Raw genomic sequence first — 20,133 nt, forward strand, 5'->3', positions numbered from 1 at the left:
CTGTGGGTATAAATTTTTAATATTACGTATTTTGAAATGAAATATTAAAAAGCATATTGTCTGACACATCTTCCCCACTGTTTTGGAAAGCTTAAGAGTTCTCCAAGTACTGAAAAAGCAGGAAGTGATGGTTTAATAGCCTGCCACTCATTGCAAGCAGTGCTGGGATACTTTAGCTGTGGGATCTGTGTCTGTCCTTATTTATAAGAAATGGGGGTTTTTTTTCATTCTATGTTAATTAACTGGTGATAATTGTGCTCTTTTCCAAAGGACATGAGACTTGAATATGGGGAGTATTATGGTCTGTGCACCTAGGTGTAAGCAGCCCCTTTGCAAGCCTAGTTTGCACTTCAGCTTTCCTCTTGTTACTACAAGGGGTTATTTTTAGTTACTTCCATTGTTCTCCATGAGGTTTTTCCCATTTTAAAATTTTATTTTGTAACTGCATTTTATTTAGGTTTATTGGTATCTCAGAATGTATTGAAACTGCCATTGTAATGTCTAAGTTAGCAATGACAAACTTTGTTAGTGGTCAGAAAATTAGAAGTTTGTCACCTAGAAGCTTCTCTGAGCTCACTAATGAGAATAAGATCAGATGTCACGTGATATCAAGGCCAAAACTTCATAATGGACCTTGTTTAACGTAGCAGTAGTTCCTCCAGGTCTTGACACTACTTAGTGTAGTTTAACTGAGTTCTTTTCAACTTCAGGGCTGAAATATGAGTTCAGAGTAAAGTGGTAGGAGTCAGTAGTCTCTTTTCATCAAATGGAGTCCAGCTTTAGCCTCTAAATTATAGAGATGTCTTTTCCTTTTTAGCCTCTTTCACAGGTACCAGACATTTTCAAAATGCTCTTATGAGTTCAGAGGGGTCAAGCATGTGGGTCTCTGTCCCTCCACCCTCAAAAGCATGATGTTGCTCAAAACTTTAAAGAAAAACTGGATACCATCCACTGTGTTAAAGAGGAATGTCTTTCTGAAGAAAGGAGAATAAACCTTTTTATTAACTTGTCAAGAAAACTTCCTGTTAATATGTTACACAGTTGCAGCTAATGTGTAATTTTTTTCAGTCAAATCACTGTTGTGTCAGGGGTTTAGTACATATTAGGAAAACAAGTCTTTCTGGTTATGTTTACTGAGAAGCACTGGTTCATCAATAATGCTTCATCTCCAGAATTGTATTCCATTTCACTAAAATGCAGGGTTGCCTAAGTAGAAACTTTAATACTTCAGATTATATTATAGGTTCCATTAAATTTTCCAGTGATACAATTGATTTATTAGTATTAGAGATTTGGTCTTTAGTGGATGCTACTCATGAGCTGTGTGATGAGTCTTCCATGGTGATGTAATGTTATCAGCAAGAACTAAACTTGGAACAAACCTTGACAGCAGGCTGCCAGTATTTTCATGGCTACTGTAAATAAATATCAAATATAACATCTAGGATAATATTGCAGTGTTGCTTAATATAGTTTATGCTAGTCTGCAGTGGCCATAGAAAGCATAATGGCATTCTCTTGGCAAGGAGAACTGGGAGTGTTGTGTTTAATGTGGGTGTAAACAGGACCTATTGTGGAGGCAGTATTGGGCAATTACTGTGCTTATGCCTTTTATGTGTCTTATATCACAGGTACTTGTTAAACAACTGGATAATATCCTGACTGCCATTCATGATGTGCTCAATGAAAGGTAAGTTGGAAAAATGCTCTAAAGGGGAAAAATAATGTCAGCATTATGTTTGAAATAGAGAGGAAAAAGTTTGAGAGAAATTAATTTGCTTGTTTTGCATGGGTGTCCCATTGCAGAAACAGAATGAAATTAGGGGGGAGTAAAGGCACTTAGGCATGTCACCAATACTGTTGGGCTGTCTAGAGTACACCTCCCTTGGACAGAATGTGAAGGCACAGTTTGGCTTTGATGCTGTGGGTGGTGTGGAGTCTGTCTCAGGTGTGTTCAGTCAGCTGGTGGAGCTGTGCACTGCTGTGGTGGTGTAGCTTCCAAAATGAAATGAGTTGTTTAACAAGCTGAGTCATTTACATCCAATTAAGAATGAATTTAGAGGATGCTGAGGTTTGTGTGGACTTTTAGGTGCTTAGGTCAGTGTTATTTCCTGAAGTCAGTTGCATATTAAGAACTATTTCTATTGGATAGTGTGTTGCTAGTAAAACAACACATTTGCATCCTTTTATTCAAGTTGAATTACTCCATAGAAATAATATTTCTTAGAATTTTATCTTAGCTTTGCCACTGCTGCCATTTAAGTAGGAGAGAAGCAGCTTCATTTCTGCATATATTTTTTTTTGCTTTAGAAAATGTGCAATTTTGATCATGCTTGTTTTGGTGCCATGGCTGGAGATCCCAAGTTTCTTTTTTTCTCTCCAAAAATACAGTAGCAAATTGCTTCAGGAATTGAGACAGGAAGGAGCTTGCTGTCTTGGCCTTCTTTGTGCTTCTCTGAGCTACGAGGCTGAGAAAATCTTTAAATGGATTTTTAGCAAATTCAGTTCATCCACAAAAGATGAAGTTAAACTTCTTTATTTGTGTGCAACCTACAAAGCACTAGAGACTGTAGGAGAAAAGAAAGCATTTTCATCTTTAATGCAGGTAAGACTACAAGTTAAAACATGATTATTAATGATTTTCTCAATGCAATGCTTGAATGAACTTTTTAAACTGGAATGAACAGTAAGTTATGCTATATTGATATACTAAGTAAATATCATTACAACTGGGAGGCAACTTGCTGAATGGGGGTTTTTTGATTCTGGTTAAATTAGAAAAGGATTACAAGTCTTTGTAGGATCATACATATTTTGATGCAGCTTTCTAGTATTTATGGCAAATCCAAGAAAAATCTTGTTGAGATAAAAAGATAAACTTAGGTGGAATGGTACACAAAACCCAACCTTTTGGTTGTTTTGTGCCACCTCCTATTTACAATTTCTAACTGGAATTGTAGGTAGATCTGAGAAGGAGTAGGATGTGTGCAGATGAGATGACATCCCTTTGTACAAGTTTTAGGATTTCTTATTTTGGGTGTAGAACAGCTATGGCCAGGTCTGTGCTCCAATTTAATTGTTACTTTACAGAGCCAGAAAGCTTTGGCAGGAGAAATAGGGCTTAAAACAGCACAGTTGTTCTATGGCTAAAGAAAAATGTTCCTTGGCTCTGCCATATACCAAGCAAATGCCCCCTCGAAGTGATTATTTTCATGCAGTGTATGTGATGCCTTTTACATTTTGTTCCTGCAGAAGGAGTAGAGTTTTGTTGATTGAATCAGTGTAGTTTGTTACAATGTGTTCTCTGTCATGTTTTAAAGTGAAATATGTGGTGGCTTTGCTTTACTTTTCAGCTTGTAATGACCAGCCTGCAGTCCATCCTAGAAAATGTTGATACACCAGAGTTACTGTGCAAGTGTGTCAAGTGCATCCTTTTGGTGTCTCGATGCTACCCACACATTTTCAGCACCAATTTTAGGGTAAGCTTTCTTTGTGCTGTGTGTTTTCTTTCTACAATAGAAATGTTGGTGCATTAATTTGGGTAATGACTCTGTTTTCACAATTGTTTTCCAGGACACAGTGGACATACTGGTTGGGTGGCACATAGATCATACTCAGAAACCTTCTTTGACACAACAGGTCTCTGGTAAGTTTGGCCAGAGGAACTCATGGAGGGTCTCACAGCCTGCTCTGGCTTGCAGATGTTGGGGGTTTGCTTATACCAGTTTGGGTCTTCTGACATGGAAGTTGACATAAAACCAAATTGAGTTTCTGGCTACCTAGCAAGATACTTTGTTACTAACTTTTTAGGAAATTTACATTTTCCATTTTATGCAAATTCTGGGAAAATGGGATGCTTTATTCAGGGTACATTTAAACACAAATTGTTTTGTGCAATTTTGTAACAATCTTTAATAAATTTATAGGTCTTCATAGATCCTTTGTGAAAGGATGTGTTTTTTCCCATGTGCTTTTAGAAAATCTTTGTTGTAAAGATACTGTACTGGCATTTAAAAAATGGGGAGAGTTTTTCCAATAGCTTTATCAGTTTTCTTGGAGTTATTCACAGCAAGTTTATTATGCTTCTTGTGTCATAATCCTAGATTCTATCCTTGGTGTTTAACTGCTGTGGGGCCGAACTGAACCTTAAAATGATTTTTGCAAAAGTACAGAAGAGGGAGATACAATTTGCATTTCTTTTAAAAACATCTAGTGTTAGTATTTTCATGTAGATGACTTCTTAGATCTGCAACTTTTCCCTCAGAAATATGCAACTAAAATTTAATGAATGTATGTCACCCTGTATTAATTGGCTTGTTATTTTTGTACAGGATGGCTGCAGAGCTTGGAGCCCTTTTGGGTGGCTGATCTAACTTTTTCTACCACACTTTTGGGTCAGTTTTTGGAAGATATGGAAGCTTATGCTGAGGTAAAGAAGACTTTATGGTATATACCAGAGTTAACTGTTACGGTTTTCTTAATAAACCCACAGCTGTGATTTTTATGGCTGTATTACTTTTGTAGGATTTCCTGGGGAAAAGAGGACCAAATTATGGAGTATAATTCAGTCATGTACAATGACCAACTGCACAAATACACATGAACTAATTAATTACTATCACAACCAGGCCTTCAGCCATTGCTGATTATGAATATAGTATTGTAGTAAAACTATAAACAATTGACCAGACAGGAATGCCTTTATTTTTCAAGAGCTGATGTGAAGACAGCTCATGATTTTTCCTTGGTGCTTTAGTTAATTGTCCAACCTCAGAATGTTTCAGAACTAGTAACTGTTGGGGGAAGAGAGGAAATCTTAATGCTTCAAAAGAATAATGATAGATCTGTCTTTTTAAAATAAAGCAGCAGATTACATTGTTCGGGAAATAATGCAGCAGGAACTGATGGAAAATGAGATTATATTCATTTAATGAACTTCATTTTGACTTCGTAACCTTTGCTTAGTTAACAGGGCATAGAGTTTATCTGATGCTGTCATTAAAGGAAGAGCTTTGGGGTTGGGGGGAGTGCTGTCTTTTAAGGTGTATGTTCTTACATGAATATGTACTTACAGGTCAATTGTACTACATCGTGTATGTTAATATGCAGGTCCTGTAGGTAAAACTGTACTTGCAGCGTAATTTGTTTCACCCAAAGCAGAATGAATCATTTGGTCAGTGTCCTCCTCTGTACAGCAGGGCCCTTGCTGGGGCAGCTTTAGGATTCACAGGGCAGAGCAGTAAATCACTGCTTATCAGGCTGGCTGCTGCTCTGGTCAATGTGTGTATTCTTAGTCACGGAAGAGTTTTAAGATAACGTGTGCTAACATGGAGGAGGCGCTTCCAGCCAGTGTGTTTATCTCACAGTGGGGTAGAGCAAGGCTACAGCTCTACTAATGAGATCAGCACTTCTGGGAATGTTCCCAGGCACTGGTGCCAGCTGGCATGGAGTAGTCTGTTAGTGAACTCTTGGTCTCCAGATCAACATAGTTTGCATGTGCGATGGGAATGGCCAGTCAAACATCTCCACTCCAGTTTGGGGATGGGAATGTTTTGGAAGAGAGGTAAAAGTGTGCAGACAACTGTTGGTAACAGTGCAGCAATACAGATGATCATGTTCCAGAGACCAGGAACTTCATAAGCCTCAGTTTTAATTTACAAGATATAGTCTGAGTACTTTGTTGCAGTGGCTTAAACTCATTGCTACTCTGTGACTTCTCATTGTCATTGTGTGCCTGTATTCTGCCTTCATGTGTGTGTAGTTAAGAGATAAATGGATAAATGCATCTGTAATTGGATACATTGGATTTAATGTCTGGAAAAAGAGATGAAGTACTTTCAATCTCACATTTTGATATTTTCCCCATGTGTAAGTTGATGATGTGTGCTGATACATAAACCTGGTGTGCTGCAGGACCTCAGCCACGTGGCTTCTGGGGAATCAGTGGATGAGGACATTCCTCCTCCCTCGGTGTCGCTGCCCAAGCTGGCCGCGCTGCTGCGGGTGTTCAGCACCGTGGTGAGGAGCATCGGGGAGCGCTTCAGCCCCATCCGAGGACCACCCATCACAGAAGCTTATGTAACTGATGTAAGAACTCCAGTGCTTTGGCTTTCTTGGTTGCTCACATGTTTTGTCACCATACAGCAATGCCATTCTCTGAGTTGATTTAGGTTTTACAAATGTATATGTATATTCTCAGCTTTGAGTAAGTCTATTTTTTCCAAGAAATATGCTACAATAATTTTATTAAAGTATAGCTTGTGATAGTGGCACATGGAAGTCCTATCAGAAACTAACTTGTTTAGACATTTTAACTTCATGTGGCTAGGTTTGCTTGTTATCTTTGAAACCATATTACTGTTTATTCAGATAAGTATGCCACTATAGAAACTTGAATTCTAGTTATTTGATTGAGTTTGATTTTATAAAATGTGATGGCTTTTCTTTCTGTTGAAATTTTATCGATTACATCTGATAGCAAACTTTTCTAGCTCTATAGTAGAAGATGGTGTAAACTCAGAATAAATATTATGTAATATGTGAGGTAGCTGATATTGTTCTGTAATGGGTGAGGAGATAAGATAAAAATACCTGGACTCAAAATCTGGTGGTTGCTGGTTGACCTGCACACCTGGAATTTATTGAGAGTAAGAATTGCAGAATTTTGTGAGAGACACAACTTCTTGGGTAAATAAGTGTATGGATTTCCCAGTTGAAGACAAGACAGTTATGTAACTTCTGCATTAATCTGCAGGGGATTCTTGTGACAAAAACTCAAGAAAACTCATCTGTCTTTTGCAAAGAGAGTTCTGGTGACGCTAGTTGGAACTGAACAGAACTGTGAATCATGAACTTAGGTTCTGTAGGTCTCTAACTGAATTGGAAACCAAGCAGTTCAAAGTTTGTTTTTTCTTACACTTCTGAAGTGTAATGTCAAGATGACATTTTTCAGAATAGAATTGAACAAGCTATAGAGCAGGTGATGGGACAGGATATCAAATGGGTGTGAATACAATTAATTAGCATCTCTCTTTAATGGAGTTTAACTCAGTTGTGTTTCTAATTTTGCAGGTTCTGTACAGAGTAATGAGATGTGTGACTGCAGCAAACCAAGTGTTCTTTTCTGAAGCTGTGCTTACAGCTGCCAATGAGTGTGTTGGGGTTTTACTTGGCAGCCTGGATCCCAGTATGACCATACACTGTGACATGGTCATCACCTATGGATTAGATCAAATGGAAAATTGTCAGACTTGTGGCACTGACTACGTCATTTCGGTCCTGAATCTGTTGACACTGGTTTGTACATGTTTTTATTGTTGTAGAAAAACATTATTATCTTTAATAATGAGTAAAAATTCAGGTAAAGTTACTTATTTTGGTTTTTATCCCCAGATTGTTGAACAAATAAATACAAAACTACCATCATCATTTGTAGAGAAATTATTTATACCAGAGTCTAAACTACTTGTTCTTCGTTATCATAAGGAGAAAGAGGTAAGAGTCAGTAACTTCTACAGGTGTATTCCAACAGCCTTCATGCACTTCCAGCTGTAAAACTTAAGCTGTAAAGCTCATCTTAAATGTATTTTTTAGTCTAACAATATCTGAAACTTCTGAAAAGGCAGCTATAGCTACTTTTTTGTTTTAGCATTTAGATTGATAAGAAGTTGGTAAGTTTGCCATCATTCCAGGTAGAGAGGTCCTTAGTTCATCCTGCTTTGATACTCAGTGTTAGGTGGATGGTCTAGAAAATAATTAGTAAAGTCTGTAAATAAGAGGTACAGAAAACTGAAGATAGGTATCTGTATCAGACTAAGCTATTCATAGATAAAGAAATGTGATTTAAAATTCTTTGTTGCTGATTAGTGTATTTTATGATTTGTTTTAATCAGTTATTGCTGTAATTATGTTCTCAAGGTCGTTGCAGCAGCCCTTGCTGTATACCAAGCTGTATTGAGCCTGAAGAACATTCCTGTTCTGGAGACTGCTTACAGGTTGATTCTAGGAGAAATGACCTGTGCTTTAAATAGTCTTCTCCATAGTTTACATCTTCCTGAGGCCTGTTCTGAAATCCAGCATGACTCTTTCAAGAAGCTTATATCCAATGTGGATAATGCCAAGTTTGTTGTTATATTTGACCTCAGTGCTCTAAGTACTATTGGAAATGCTAAAAACTCATTAATTGGGGTGAGTAATGACTCAACAGACAGTTCATGCAATAAGTGTAAAAAATACTTGATTACTTAAAATTAATGCATTACACCAGTAGGGTGCATATGTATAACTAAAATGATCATATTTGTCTCTGAACTTCCTGAATTTTAGAAAAACCTCCACTGTTAAAACTTAGGGGAAATGGTGGGTGGATTGTATCTCTAGTTGTTGCATAATGAAAAGCACTTTCTAGGGAAGAGCATCTTATCAGGGTTATTAAGGGTTTAATGCTAAGATCATCATAGTAATTGCTTTTGAAACTCAAGACAGATAAAAGCAGCTGTAAAGTGTCCTTTGGTAGTATATTAGCCATATGAAAACACTTTCCAGATCTTTCCATATAAAAACATGGACTACTTTTAACAGACTTCTAAAAAATGGGAAAGAAAATAGTTACAGTCAGAAAACAATAGAGTTAAATTATTTCCTGTGGGGAAAAAGGGAAAGACATTAATTGATGGTATGAAAATTACAGTTAAAAGTAGATCCTACTTTTTATGTTTCTGTGCTTGTGTTGCAATTGTTTTATAGATGTGGGCCCTTTCACCAACTGTGTTTGCACTGCTGAGTAAAAACCTGATGATTGTTCATGGTGACATAGCAGTTCACTTCCCTGCTGTCCAGTATGCAGTGCTCTACACATTGTACTCACACTGCTCCAGGTATGAGGTTTGATAATTCAGCAGTATTTTAAGAGCACTAGGATGGACTGATGTGAATAGAATATATTGTTGGAAGGATGAAATGAAATGGGCTGTTACAAGCAAGCTTTTGCCCAAACTTCCTTAATTAGTTTTTACTTTCATTAATTGCAGGGAAGCTGTATCTCAGCCAGGAAAGCATATCCCGGCTTAAAGTTGGCCTTTTATTCAAAGGCAGATTAGAAATCTTATGTTTGAATAGAGATAACTGAGGGAGAACTCTACTAAAAGTAAATTAGGATTATTTACTATTTTGCTTATTGAGAGATCAGGGAGAGGTAATGAGATGTAAACAACAGATGTAAATACATTTTAGACTTTTTTAATACAAACTGTTGTTAAAGGGAATAATTTTAACTGTTACTCTTGATATTCTTAGCTGTGGTGATTTTTTACTAAGCATTGGATACCAGATGCAGTTGAGAACAGGTTACTGGCCTGCATGGACTGATGGCAAATTGTAGCTTTGTCCTTTTAGACTAGGGATCAAAATATTTGGGTTTTGACAGAGTGTGGTTTGTGTGTGTGTATGTGTTCGTTTAACTTTTGCTGCTGATTGTTGATGTTTCCTCTCCTCCTGTAAACTTTAGGGAAGTATTTCCAATCTTGGAGTAGTTTTACAGTTTGTTTTTCCTTGCCTTTTCAGGCATGACCATTTCATATCCAGTAGCCTCAGTTCTTCCTCCCCCTCTCTGTTTGATGGAGCAGTTATAAGTACTGTAACCACAGCAACAAAAAAACATTTCTCAATCATACTGAACCTTTTGGGGCTACTGCTTAAGAAGGATAACCTTACTCAAGATACCAGGTAAGGAAAATATTCTTAGAAATTGGGACTTTTTTTTTGTCCAATGGAATACATTAATTCAGAAACCAGGGTAATTTGAATTTGTAAAACTTGTGGTAAATTTAACCTGTCAAATATTTGGGGTTTTTTATACACTGTTAGTGAAATTGTGGAAAAAAGTAGCTGCTTTTTTTTATTAATGAAAACTAGAGAAGTTTAAACCATTCTGAAATCTATCCAATAGAAGCAGAGCTATCAAAATTCACTGAAAGAAAGGTTTGCTCACTAAAAGTATCCTTACCAAAATGCTGAGAAAGCTGGGGACATCTTTAAAGTTAAGAAATAACTTGTTTAGAAAGTGTGAGCTATGGTGTGATCCTGATATACAACATAGTAGATTGAAAGTACCTTTCTGTAACTGTGTAGAGTGACTAAACTCTTGCCTTTTGAAGGAAACTACTTACAACATGGGCTTTGGAAGTGGCTCTTCTGATGAAGAAGTCAGAAACATATACACCGTTATTTTCTCTCCCATCTTTTCATAAGTTTTGCAAAGGACTTTTAGCAAACAGTAAGATATTGCATATTTTTACTTAACTGTCTTTTACATTTCAATATTAAGTACTTAAATAGCCTTGTCCCACTCATAGTAGCAACTGTACTTGTTTCATTTACTTTAAGGATGCTTCAAGGTTGTATTGTGCAAGAACTTAGACTCTTTTTATGATTTTTTTAAAAGTGGATCCCTGCCTGTTACTTAAACAATTAATTTTCTTTAAATAAATAGCAATTTTAAGAGATTTTACGCATCACTGACATTTTTGGTAGATCAGCTTCCCAGTCACAAATCATTTATCAAAAGCACTGGAACAGTTCTGTGATGTATTCAATTCTAAAATCTCTAAATAATATGGGAACAAATGCAGAGTAGTGCAGAAGTTACCTAATTCCTGCAAGAATAACTTTTTTTCTCCTTTCAACTCCTTACCTCAGCACTTCTGGAAGATGTGAACATTTGCCTTCAAGCATGTAGTAGCCTCCATGCCCTGTCTTCCTCCCTTCCAGATGACCTTTTACAGAGGTACTTGCACAGAGTTCTGTATGTTATTAGAATTCTGCTGATGATGGGGGTATTACCATCTTTCCTTTTTGGTGTTGCAGGTGTGTTGATGTGTGTCGTGTTCAACTTGTGCACAGTGGTGCTCGTGTGAGACAGGCCTTTGGAAAACTGCTGAAGTCAATTCGTTTGGATGTTGTGTTGAGGTGAGTTGCTCAGGCCAACTTCAGTGTAAATAATGGTTTGTTTAGTTTCTTCAGAGACACTTAACCTGAAAAATAATGCCAGTGGACTGTCATCATGCTGTCTTAGTTCAAAATCAAAAAGCATGAGCTTACAGTGGTAGTTCTGGGTTGATGGTTGGGCTTGATAATCTTAAGGGTCTCATCCAACCCTCTGTGATTCTAAGTGTCTTGCTATCTCTCCTATGCTTTTGCTGGTCTAAGAACAGTCTGTAGTACACAAAGTAATTTATAAATTTGATTAGCTGTGCATCACTTCTGGAAGCAAACACTGAGTATCCGTAAGGTCCTGGTTATCCAGAGCTTCAGCAATATGTCCTATAATTTGCCTTGGAGGCCTGAACTCTGAAAGCACCTGCTATTAATGCCAGAGCACGTAATTACTTCTAGTCATTACATATAGATATAGTGTGTGTGTAACTGTTATATAGCTTTTTTTGGTTTATTAAAGTACATTATTGCATGGGTTGTTTTCCCTCTCTTCCTGCAGTAACCGTACCCACACGGAAATACAAGAAATTTCTTTGGCTATAAGAAGTCACATGAGCAAAGCTCCAAGTAACACATTCCACCCACAGGATTTCTCTGATGTGATCAGTTTTATTTTGTATGGAAACCTCCACCGAACTGGGTAAGAGCTCCTTGTGGAACTGAAATCTATGAATGTTGAATTTGCTGGAAACAAGTCTAAGTTACATTTAGTTTAAAATTTGTAATTATCATTATAAACTATGTTGCTTTACTTTCAAACTTATTTTATACTACTAAATATTTATAAACATCTTACATACACACCTTTTGGCATATTTTCCTATATGCATTGTTGCTTGGAAGTTAATTTTGTGAGAGATCTGTTTGTGAACAATAGGGAGATGAAGTGTGTGCAGTATAAACTTGTTAATGCACTGATATTTTCTTTCAGGAAGGATAACTGGTTAGAAAGGTTATTCTATAGCTGTCAAAGACTAGATAAGAGAGATCAGCCAACCATCCCTCGGAACCTGCTGAAGACTGATGCTGTGCTGTGGCAATGGGCTGTCTGGGAAGCAGCTCAGTTCACTGTTCTCTCAAAGCTACGAACTCCTCTGGGGAGAGCCCAAGATACATTTCAAACAATTGAAGGTAAAGTAAAAAATAGACTTTATTTTAATGAGATTTTTTGATAATGTTATGAACCAAAGGTTCATGTCTAATGCAAGAGGCACTATGGATTTATTTTTCAGTGCTTATAGATTTTAAAGATGTTGCATAATTACTGTTAACTTGTGGTAGATTTTGAGAGATAGCATTGCTATCCCTTTGCACATTTAAATGCAATACCATTTGGTAACTCTTTTTTCCCATGTTCTGGTAAAATATGTAGGTATTATTAGGAGCCTTGCAGCCCACACATTAAACCCTGATCAAGATGTCAGCCAGTGGACTACTGCAGACAATGATGAAGGACACAGTAGCAACCAGCTCAGGCTTGTTCTCCTTCTGCAGTACTTGGAGAACTTGGAAAAGTTGATGTACAATGCATATGAAGGATGTGCCAATGCCCTTACCTCTCCACCCAAGGTTTGTCTGTCTTGCAGTGCTGATGTTGCTTGGAACAGTCTGAGCATTATGAACAGTGTCTTCAGGATTGTTCAGTTCTTAGCCATGGAATTCCAGAAAAACTTCTCAAAGTTTGAGACTCTTAAAAAACTCTGACTTTAACTTTGGCATATTCCTACAGAACCTGTTAAACCAGGCTTTGTTTCTGGAGTACCAGCTTGCATAGTGGTACAAATCCAGCAAGGCTGTAGTACCTCTGATTTGTAGCAGTAACTTATTTGTAGATTGTCAGCAGCCCTGTTATAAAGTAACACAGTTATTTAAAGCTTTAATTGCTTTTTGGGGAGTGTAGTAATTATTTATAAGTGACATACCCCGTTGTGTATTTCTAAGTGCAAAATATTCTTCACTGTTGAAACAAGCTGTTTAATTACCAGACTTTGATGTGACAGTAATACATGATTTATAGTCAGTTCATATTAAGACTTCTGGCCTGCCAGTGTGCCTGGCCAGTTGCATGCTACATGTGATTTCAGATCACTTACATTAATAAAAATAAAGATTAATTGAAGACTGAAGAAAATAAACCTTCCTGCCTTTGATATCAGTCTTAAGTATTAACTATTTGTGCAGAAGAATGTTGTTGTGAAACTCCTTTCCTGTCTCTGAAGGTTATCAGGACGTTCTTTTACACCAACCGCCAGACGTGCCAGGATTGGCTGACACGGATTAGACTTTCCATCATGAGAGTTGGATTGCTGGCTGGCCAGCCTGCTGTCACAGTCAGGCATGGATTTGATTTGCTCACAGAAATGAAAACTAATAATAGTATCTCTCAGGTACTCTCTTTTCAAACTCTGTGGACTACTGCAGAAATATTCACCATGATATTCTAAAAGAACTTAGCTAAGGCAACCAGTAGTTACTAAACCGAGTGGTATGTAAAAGAATGAGTTCTTTAAAGCCACGTTTTTAATTTGTATGTTTTTGTTGTGGTTGGGATACTGTGGATTGGAGGTTGGGATGTACTGAACACATGTGGCCAGTACAGGACTGAATGCTATAGCTAATTCACAGTTTTAATTGAGCAGTTTCTAATTTAGTGGTAACCTTGTGAAACTGGTGCTGCATTAGTGTGAGGCCATCCCAAGCTTGTGGTAGTGCAATATCTTTGCTTACCTGTGGGTATGAGAAGTAGGGTTGTGTCATGGGGGTATCCTTCCTCGAACTAGTAGCTATGTTCAGGGGTGGGATGGGTGGATAAAGTAGTTCAAGCCTTCTTGAAAGGGTTGAATAGTTTCTTCAGTACATGACTTGATTTGCTTAAATGTTTTACCAAAAGTGGTTTGATAAATATTGTTACTTCGTGCTTGCTTACAAATTCTCATATAGGTACAAAAGCACCACACAGTGATTGCTAACCACTGGTGTTCAGGCTGGGGGTTCACAGCACAAACTCTTCCCTTGGCTCCCCTGCTCTTCCAAGAGCAGTGCAGTGGATGCATATCAGGAGCACTTGTAGATGTGTGTAGTGAAATAGTGCTTCACCATTTCTGAGTACTCACCCACAGACATGTGGCTCTTGCATTAGAAGAGTTTTGTTAAATAATGCTTTTGGTTTGCATTTAGGGAAATGAATTGGAAGTGACAATTATGATGCTGGTAGAAGCATTATGTGAGCTTCACTGTCCTGAAGCTATCCAGGGTATTGCTGTCTGGTCTTCTGCTGTAGTTGGGAAGAGCCTCTCCTGGATCAATTCTGTAGCTCAGCAAGCAGAAGGACGGTAAGCTTTCCACAAATTATTGGATGCTACAAACTTGGATGTTGTTTCCTTCTAGAGAAAGTTCTGCTTCTGAGTCTTTTAAACTGTGGCACGAGTCAAGGCTGCTGATGAATTTCCATGTCAATTACACTCAGTGAATCTTTTCAGAGATGTAATATGTATTTAATCAGTATTCAGCTCTACTCATTCAGACTAAAATGGTGACCGTCAAATATAAAACTCATTTATTTCCTTTTGTCTCTACTTGATTTGAAGTTTACATGAAAACTTTGATTGACAAGCTTTTATCAAATGCTATAACGGAAATTCAGCCAGCATCCTCATATCGTGTCTTAATCCCTTTCTTTTGCTGAAGGTGATATGAGCTTTTTGAGTATTGGAGTAAAATAATCCTCAAAATCTAGTTTATTTACAAAAATACCCAAAACCCCAACCTGGTTCTTTAAGATGCTGACTGAAATATTGAACTGTTTTAGGTTTGAAAAAGCAACTGCAGAATACCAGGAGCACCTCTGCTCCATGACTGGAATGGATTGCTGTATAACAGGCTTTGACAAGACTGTTCTGAAGTTGGCCAATTCAAACAGCGTGAACAATGCCAGCCCAAAGCATTCCTTGAATGGTCAGTGGTTTTTTTTGGTTTTTTTTTGTTTTTTTTTTTTAAGAGAAACACAACTGTGTAAATGTGTACATAAAACAAGAACATTCAGTGATACAGCCATGGTGATGTCTGACTCTGAAATCTGAAAACCTGTTTCTGTCTGCAGTAAACTGAACCACTTAATGCCCTCGAAACCAATATTATGTGTAGATAGGAGGGTTTGCAGTACTGAGGTCTAGCTGAATGGAACTAAAGGTAATAGGTAAAATATTATTAATTTAAATCTAGTCTATTTTAGATCATCATAACTAAACCTTAGTGTTTATGACATAATTGTATGTAAGTGCACTAGTTATTCAGAGGTTTTTAAATACTAAGACTTAGTTGCATTATTCTGTTTCATCTTTGAAAGTGAACTTCCTTTGTTCCTAATTTAGTTGTTCAGTTTTTCTGTTTTGATGCTCCTTTAAAGACATAAATTTTTTTCAAAACCTCCTCTGAAAAGGTTCTTTTTTTCCTTAGAAAAAAGTGTCAGTGGAAGAATACTGTTAAAGTTGTGTAACTATTTGTTTTTTTTTTTAATTAAGTGTTTTTCTTGACAAAAGACATAGAACTGCTGTTTGAAAATATTTATTTAAGTGTGTGTTTATGTAAATTTTTTTTATTTCATAGGAGAAACTAGAAAAACTGTTCTGACTAAGCCAAGTGACTCTTCACCTGAAGTGATAAACTACCTGGGTAACAAAGCATGTGAATGTTACATTTCCATTGCTGACTGGTCTGCTGTTCAGGAGTGGCAAAACATGGTCCATGAACTGAAGAAAAGCAATAGTAATACCTCAATCAACCTGAAAGCAGATTTTAACTACATAAAGTAAGGGTATAATTCATTTTTTCAACAGTACCTTAGAGTTCATTGTTTTACAACTGAAATACTAAAATGTTAATGGATTTTAAAAATTGGATGTCAGTTTCTAAGTAGAGGCATAGAAAGAAGAGAGGTGTGTTCTTGGGAGGGTGAAAACTTGGCCATGGCATTTACAGATGAAGAGATAACATTCTAAATAGCTACTGTAGCTTTCTGGTTGCTGAGGCTGCTTAATATTCAAGAAAAAAATCTTTTCATTGAAGAAAAATAGGTGCCAAATTTATTCTGCTTTACTCAGCAGAAGATGAATCCTTTTGCACAACTTAAATGAAATGTATTTCAGTGGTTCCTAAAAATATCTTAATATATTAATTTAATGGAAAAAGTATAGGAAAGAAGTGGTCTTGGCTGCTGAATTTTTAGTTTTATTTCTTTTTAAAATGAAATTTAGAATTGCAGCTTTTGCATTTATTTCCTGACCTTTGATATTTTTCTGGTTCATGAGAAAATACTTGTGACATTGAATAGATCTTCAAAGTTTGATAGTTTCCTTTTATTTAACAACTTGATTGCTTTCCATTCCTGCATGATTGTGGTAAACATAGTAAAATCCTTTTGGCTGAAATTTTAACTTGAAAATAAAAGTACAGAAGGAAGCAGTGAAATAAAATCCTGCAGGTCTAAAAAGGTGACTGCTTCTGTCAGAGAAAGGGGCTCTTCTTTCCCTTTGGTGCTGGATTAATTCATTTGGTACAGAACTTGTGCCTTTTATTGAAGTATGTCATAATTGAGATTTTTGCTTAGAATTAGTCATAAGTGCTCTGTAGGATTTGGAATTAGTCTTGAGTCTTTTCTTTTTGCTGTGTAATATAATTGGCAACTGGAGTGAAGTAAGAAATATGAAAATAAAACTATAAATGTTGAATTGCAGATCTTTGAGCAGCTTTGAGTCTGGACAACTTACTGAATGCACTGAACAGCTAGAATTATTACCAGGAGAAAATATCAACCTGCTTGCAGGGGGATCCAAAGAAAAAATAGGTATAAATGCATAAATTAACATTTACTTCAAATGCAAAAGTGAATATTTCTTTGTGTATCTGCCTCTATAAATGAGACTGAAATTTGTGAATGCAGTTTGCTGTGTTCAGTGGACTGACCCTTAAGAATCAAGCTTCAAAATGATTGGTAATGGTCATCCTAAACATTGATGCCAGTTTGTTTTCTGGAGTTAATGTGACTGTTTATAAGTAATCTGTGATGAATTTCTATTATGAATACATACACATATAAAATAGATATATTTTTAAAATAAAGTTTTTTTCCTTACTGTGAAAAATGCATTATCAGATGGTGAAACATGATAAAATTTGGCAGTTCTAGTTGGTTTCAATTGTTTAATCTCCATGTAGACATGAAGAAGCTCCTTCCTAATATGCTGAGTCCTGATCCAAGAGAACTTCAAAAAGCAGTTGAAGTACAGCTTTTGAGAAGTTCAGTATGTCTGGCAACAGCTGTAAACCACATAGAACAGGAGCAAAAGTGGCAGTCAATATCTGAGTAAGTTGAAATGTGCTATGAATTAATGTGAAAACTGTGAAAACCTTTTCTAGTTTGTTAAACATAACTTTGTGTAAAGCTTCAGCATCCATGGCAGTTCTAGCTGTTGTGAGTCATAAGCTTACTGAGGAAAAATAAGATTGTTTAACATGGAATTCATATAGTTTATAAAATACTTGAGTTGATAAAGTACTTCTGTGTCAACTTAATAATCAAGTATTGTAATGTAACTTGTATGATATTGCAACACTTTCTCACCATCCTTTTAAAGATACTGATTGTATTTTTTCTTCAGTAATTTTGATATCCCTAGTAGCTCTTACAGTCTAGCTAAGAAAAATGACTGTCCTGATCCTTTAATTTCAGAAATCTTATAAAGTACCTGAAGCAAACCTCCCGCATTGCTATTGGCCCTTTGAGGCTTTCCACGCTCACCGTGTCTCAGTCTTTACCGGTGTTGAGCACTCTTCAGTTGTACTGCTCTTCTGCTTTGGAAAACACTGTATGCAACAGGCTGACATCAGAGGTAATTCTGGGTGTTTAAAAGCTAAATTGGGATCATGTCTTTTGCCCTGTCATATTGTGGAGTGTTGAATGTAAAACGTGCATTAATTGTTTTGACTGTTAATCATGCTGTAAAAAGACCTCATTTAGTTTTCTAATGTGCCTTGACCCAAGTTTTTATAAGTTTACATCCCAATTGGACTTCTCTCTATAGTTGTAAATATACCTCTTTTTGAATTACACTTACAGTATTTTTGAACTGTTATTGATAGTTGCCTTTTAGAGTGTTGGTATTTCTTCTCTGAATACATTGTAGCATGCACTTAATTTACTTTCAAAACAACTTAAAAATATTCTAATGAAAAAAGCACTTCAGCAATTAAAAACTGAATGTCAGACTTCAACCACTATGAATGTTCTAGATGTAATTTCTAATCACATTGTTCAGAAGACAATTCTACTTGATTTTGAGCAGTTCTTAGTGTTGTCCTCTCGAAATCAAACGTAAAACATATTTCTCTTAGTTACAGTGTGGTTACTATTATAAATAAGAATGTTTGCTCTAAAAATGATCTTTGGTTTTAGTTAAGGAAAATGCATTGTAGCAAAGTTGTCTCTCAAGACAGCAGTGCAACTTCTGTGCCTCTTGCAGGACTGTCTTATACCTCTCTTCAATGAAGCGTTGAGGTCATGCAAGCAGCACGATGTAAGGCCATGGATGCATGCCCTGAGGTACACGGTGTACCAGAATCAACTGATGGAAAAGCTTAAAGGTGTGTAAGCTCTCATTATGGTGTTGAGAAAAGCAAATGCAGAATTTGAACTTAAGTTGTCTGCTGAAAGCAGCAGCTATGTCTTTTTTCTAGTATTTTAGATGAAGTACTTCTTAAAATTGAAGTTTTTTTCCTTCAGATGTCTTGTTTTACTAGTCATTGTCTTGATTAGTCCTGTGATGTAGACAGTGTCAAAAAGAAAAAACAATTTTCTGAAGTGCTTAATAGTTGTATACTCCTCTCCTAATAACCCCTTAATTGCTCATCACTTCATACTTTAACTGCTTCCACTTTGGAACATTTCAACATTATGAATAACGGGTCTTCACAAACAGTCATGAAAGCCATTTAAATGTGCAGTTTGATAAGAAGTAATGGGAGAAAAAAAAGTTCTGTCAGGGGAAAAGTAAGCTTATTAGCTAAGAAGAATGGTTATAGTGGGGAAAAAAACCTTTTGCCCAGCAGATAATCCATGGATATAATTTTTATTCAAGATAGGGTATATAAATATTCTAGGCAGGAATGAAGTCATCTAAATTTCTGAAGCAATTTTTACTGATGCCCAGGTACAATATATTGGGCAGAAGTTCTCTGTGTGTCAGACAGTGATTTAATGCTTTTGTTTACAACGTCTTGCTCCCTTCTTTAGAACCAACAGTCCCAATCAAAAGCCATCTAATGGAACTGGGCTTAACAGCAGCGAAGTTTGCACGGAAGCGAGGAAACATCGCCCTGGCCACGCGGCTGCTGGCCCAGTGCAGCGAGGTGCAGCTGGGGAAAACCACCACTGCACAGGACTTAGTCCAGCACTTTAAAAAACTGTCTGCACCAGGTCAGATAGATGAAAAATGGGGTCCTGAACTTGATATCGAGAAAACAAAGTTGTTGTACACAGCAGGTGAGTGTTTTGTAGTATTGACTTGAGCTTTTTTTCCTTATAACCAGGCTAATTCTCCTCAACTTGATGTCACAATAAAGCAGTATCATTAAGAACTGATTTCATCCCGTTAGCTGTTGTCTGTCTGAAAGTGTTTTCAGTTTTTTCATGCTTGTCATTCTTCAAAAGAGAATTTTCTGTGTAAAAGTATATTGCTACAAGTTGTATCTGAGTGTGCTGAATTTCAGAACTGCTTTAAATAATAACAGCATACTTAAGATCTGCTTTCTGTGATATTCAGGTCAGTCAACACATGCCATGGAAATGCTGAGTTCTTGTGCCATATCTTTCTGCAAATCTGCCAAAGCTGAATATGCAGTTGCTAAATCTATTCTCACACTGGCTAAATGGATTCAAGCAGAATGGAAAGAGATCTCAGGACAGTTGAAACAAGTATATAGAGCTCAACAGCAGCAGAATCACAGTGGCCTGTCTACCTTGTCTAAAAACATATATAATTTGATTGAGCTGCCAGCTGTTAATACACTGGAAGATGAATATCCCAGGATTGAAAGTGAATCTACAGGTACGTTTGTTCTCATTGTTCTTTTTTAAAATTAGTTTAA

The 20,133-nt window shown here is 36.7% G+C and overlaps 1 protein-coding gene across 1 annotated transcript in view; it reads left to right on the forward strand.

The window, feature by feature from the left end:
- Positions 1–20,133, forward strand: part of SMG1 (SMG1 nonsense mediated mRNA decay associated PI3K related kinase) — a 59,921-nt gene that overhangs the window by 15,241 nt on the left and 24,547 nt on the right. Inside the window, exons 5-31 of the mRNA XM_084216316.1 lie at positions 1,632–1,690; positions 2,392–2,605; positions 3,354–3,479; positions 3,574–3,646; positions 4,332–4,429; positions 5,914–6,087; positions 7,072–7,296; positions 7,393–7,494; positions 7,918–8,187; positions 8,746–8,876; positions 9,562–9,723; positions 10,155–10,273; positions 10,696–10,783; positions 10,864–10,965; positions 11,492–11,632; positions 11,924–12,123; positions 12,365–12,561; positions 13,212–13,379; positions 14,170–14,324; positions 14,801–14,946; positions 15,598–15,799; positions 16,725–16,834; positions 17,206–17,353; positions 17,720–17,879; positions 18,510–18,630; positions 19,280–19,528; positions 19,809–20,093. Of these exons, the coding sequence (XP_084072442.1) occupies positions 1,632–1,690; positions 2,392–2,605; positions 3,354–3,479; positions 3,574–3,646; positions 4,332–4,429; positions 5,914–6,087; positions 7,072–7,296; positions 7,393–7,494; positions 7,918–8,187; positions 8,746–8,876; positions 9,562–9,723; positions 10,155–10,273; positions 10,696–10,783; positions 10,864–10,965; positions 11,492–11,632; positions 11,924–12,123; positions 12,365–12,561; positions 13,212–13,379; positions 14,170–14,324; positions 14,801–14,946; positions 15,598–15,799; positions 16,725–16,834; positions 17,206–17,353; positions 17,720–17,879; positions 18,510–18,630; positions 19,280–19,528; positions 19,809–20,093 (4,225 nt within the window). The remainder of the gene's footprint in view (positions 1–1,631; positions 1,691–2,391; positions 2,606–3,353; positions 3,480–3,573; positions 3,647–4,331; positions 4,430–5,913; positions 6,088–7,071; positions 7,297–7,392; positions 7,495–7,917; positions 8,188–8,745; positions 8,877–9,561; positions 9,724–10,154; positions 10,274–10,695; positions 10,784–10,863; positions 10,966–11,491; positions 11,633–11,923; positions 12,124–12,364; positions 12,562–13,211; positions 13,380–14,169; positions 14,325–14,800; positions 14,947–15,597; positions 15,800–16,724; positions 16,835–17,205; positions 17,354–17,719; positions 17,880–18,509; positions 18,631–19,279; positions 19,529–19,808; positions 20,094–20,133) is intronic.

This window comes from Fringilla coelebs, assembly GCF_963513975.1.
Source record: "Fringilla coelebs genome assembly, chromosome: 16".
In the NCBI taxonomy this organism is placed as follows: domain Eukaryota; kingdom Metazoa; phylum Chordata; class Aves; order Passeriformes; family Fringillidae; genus Fringilla; species Fringilla coelebs.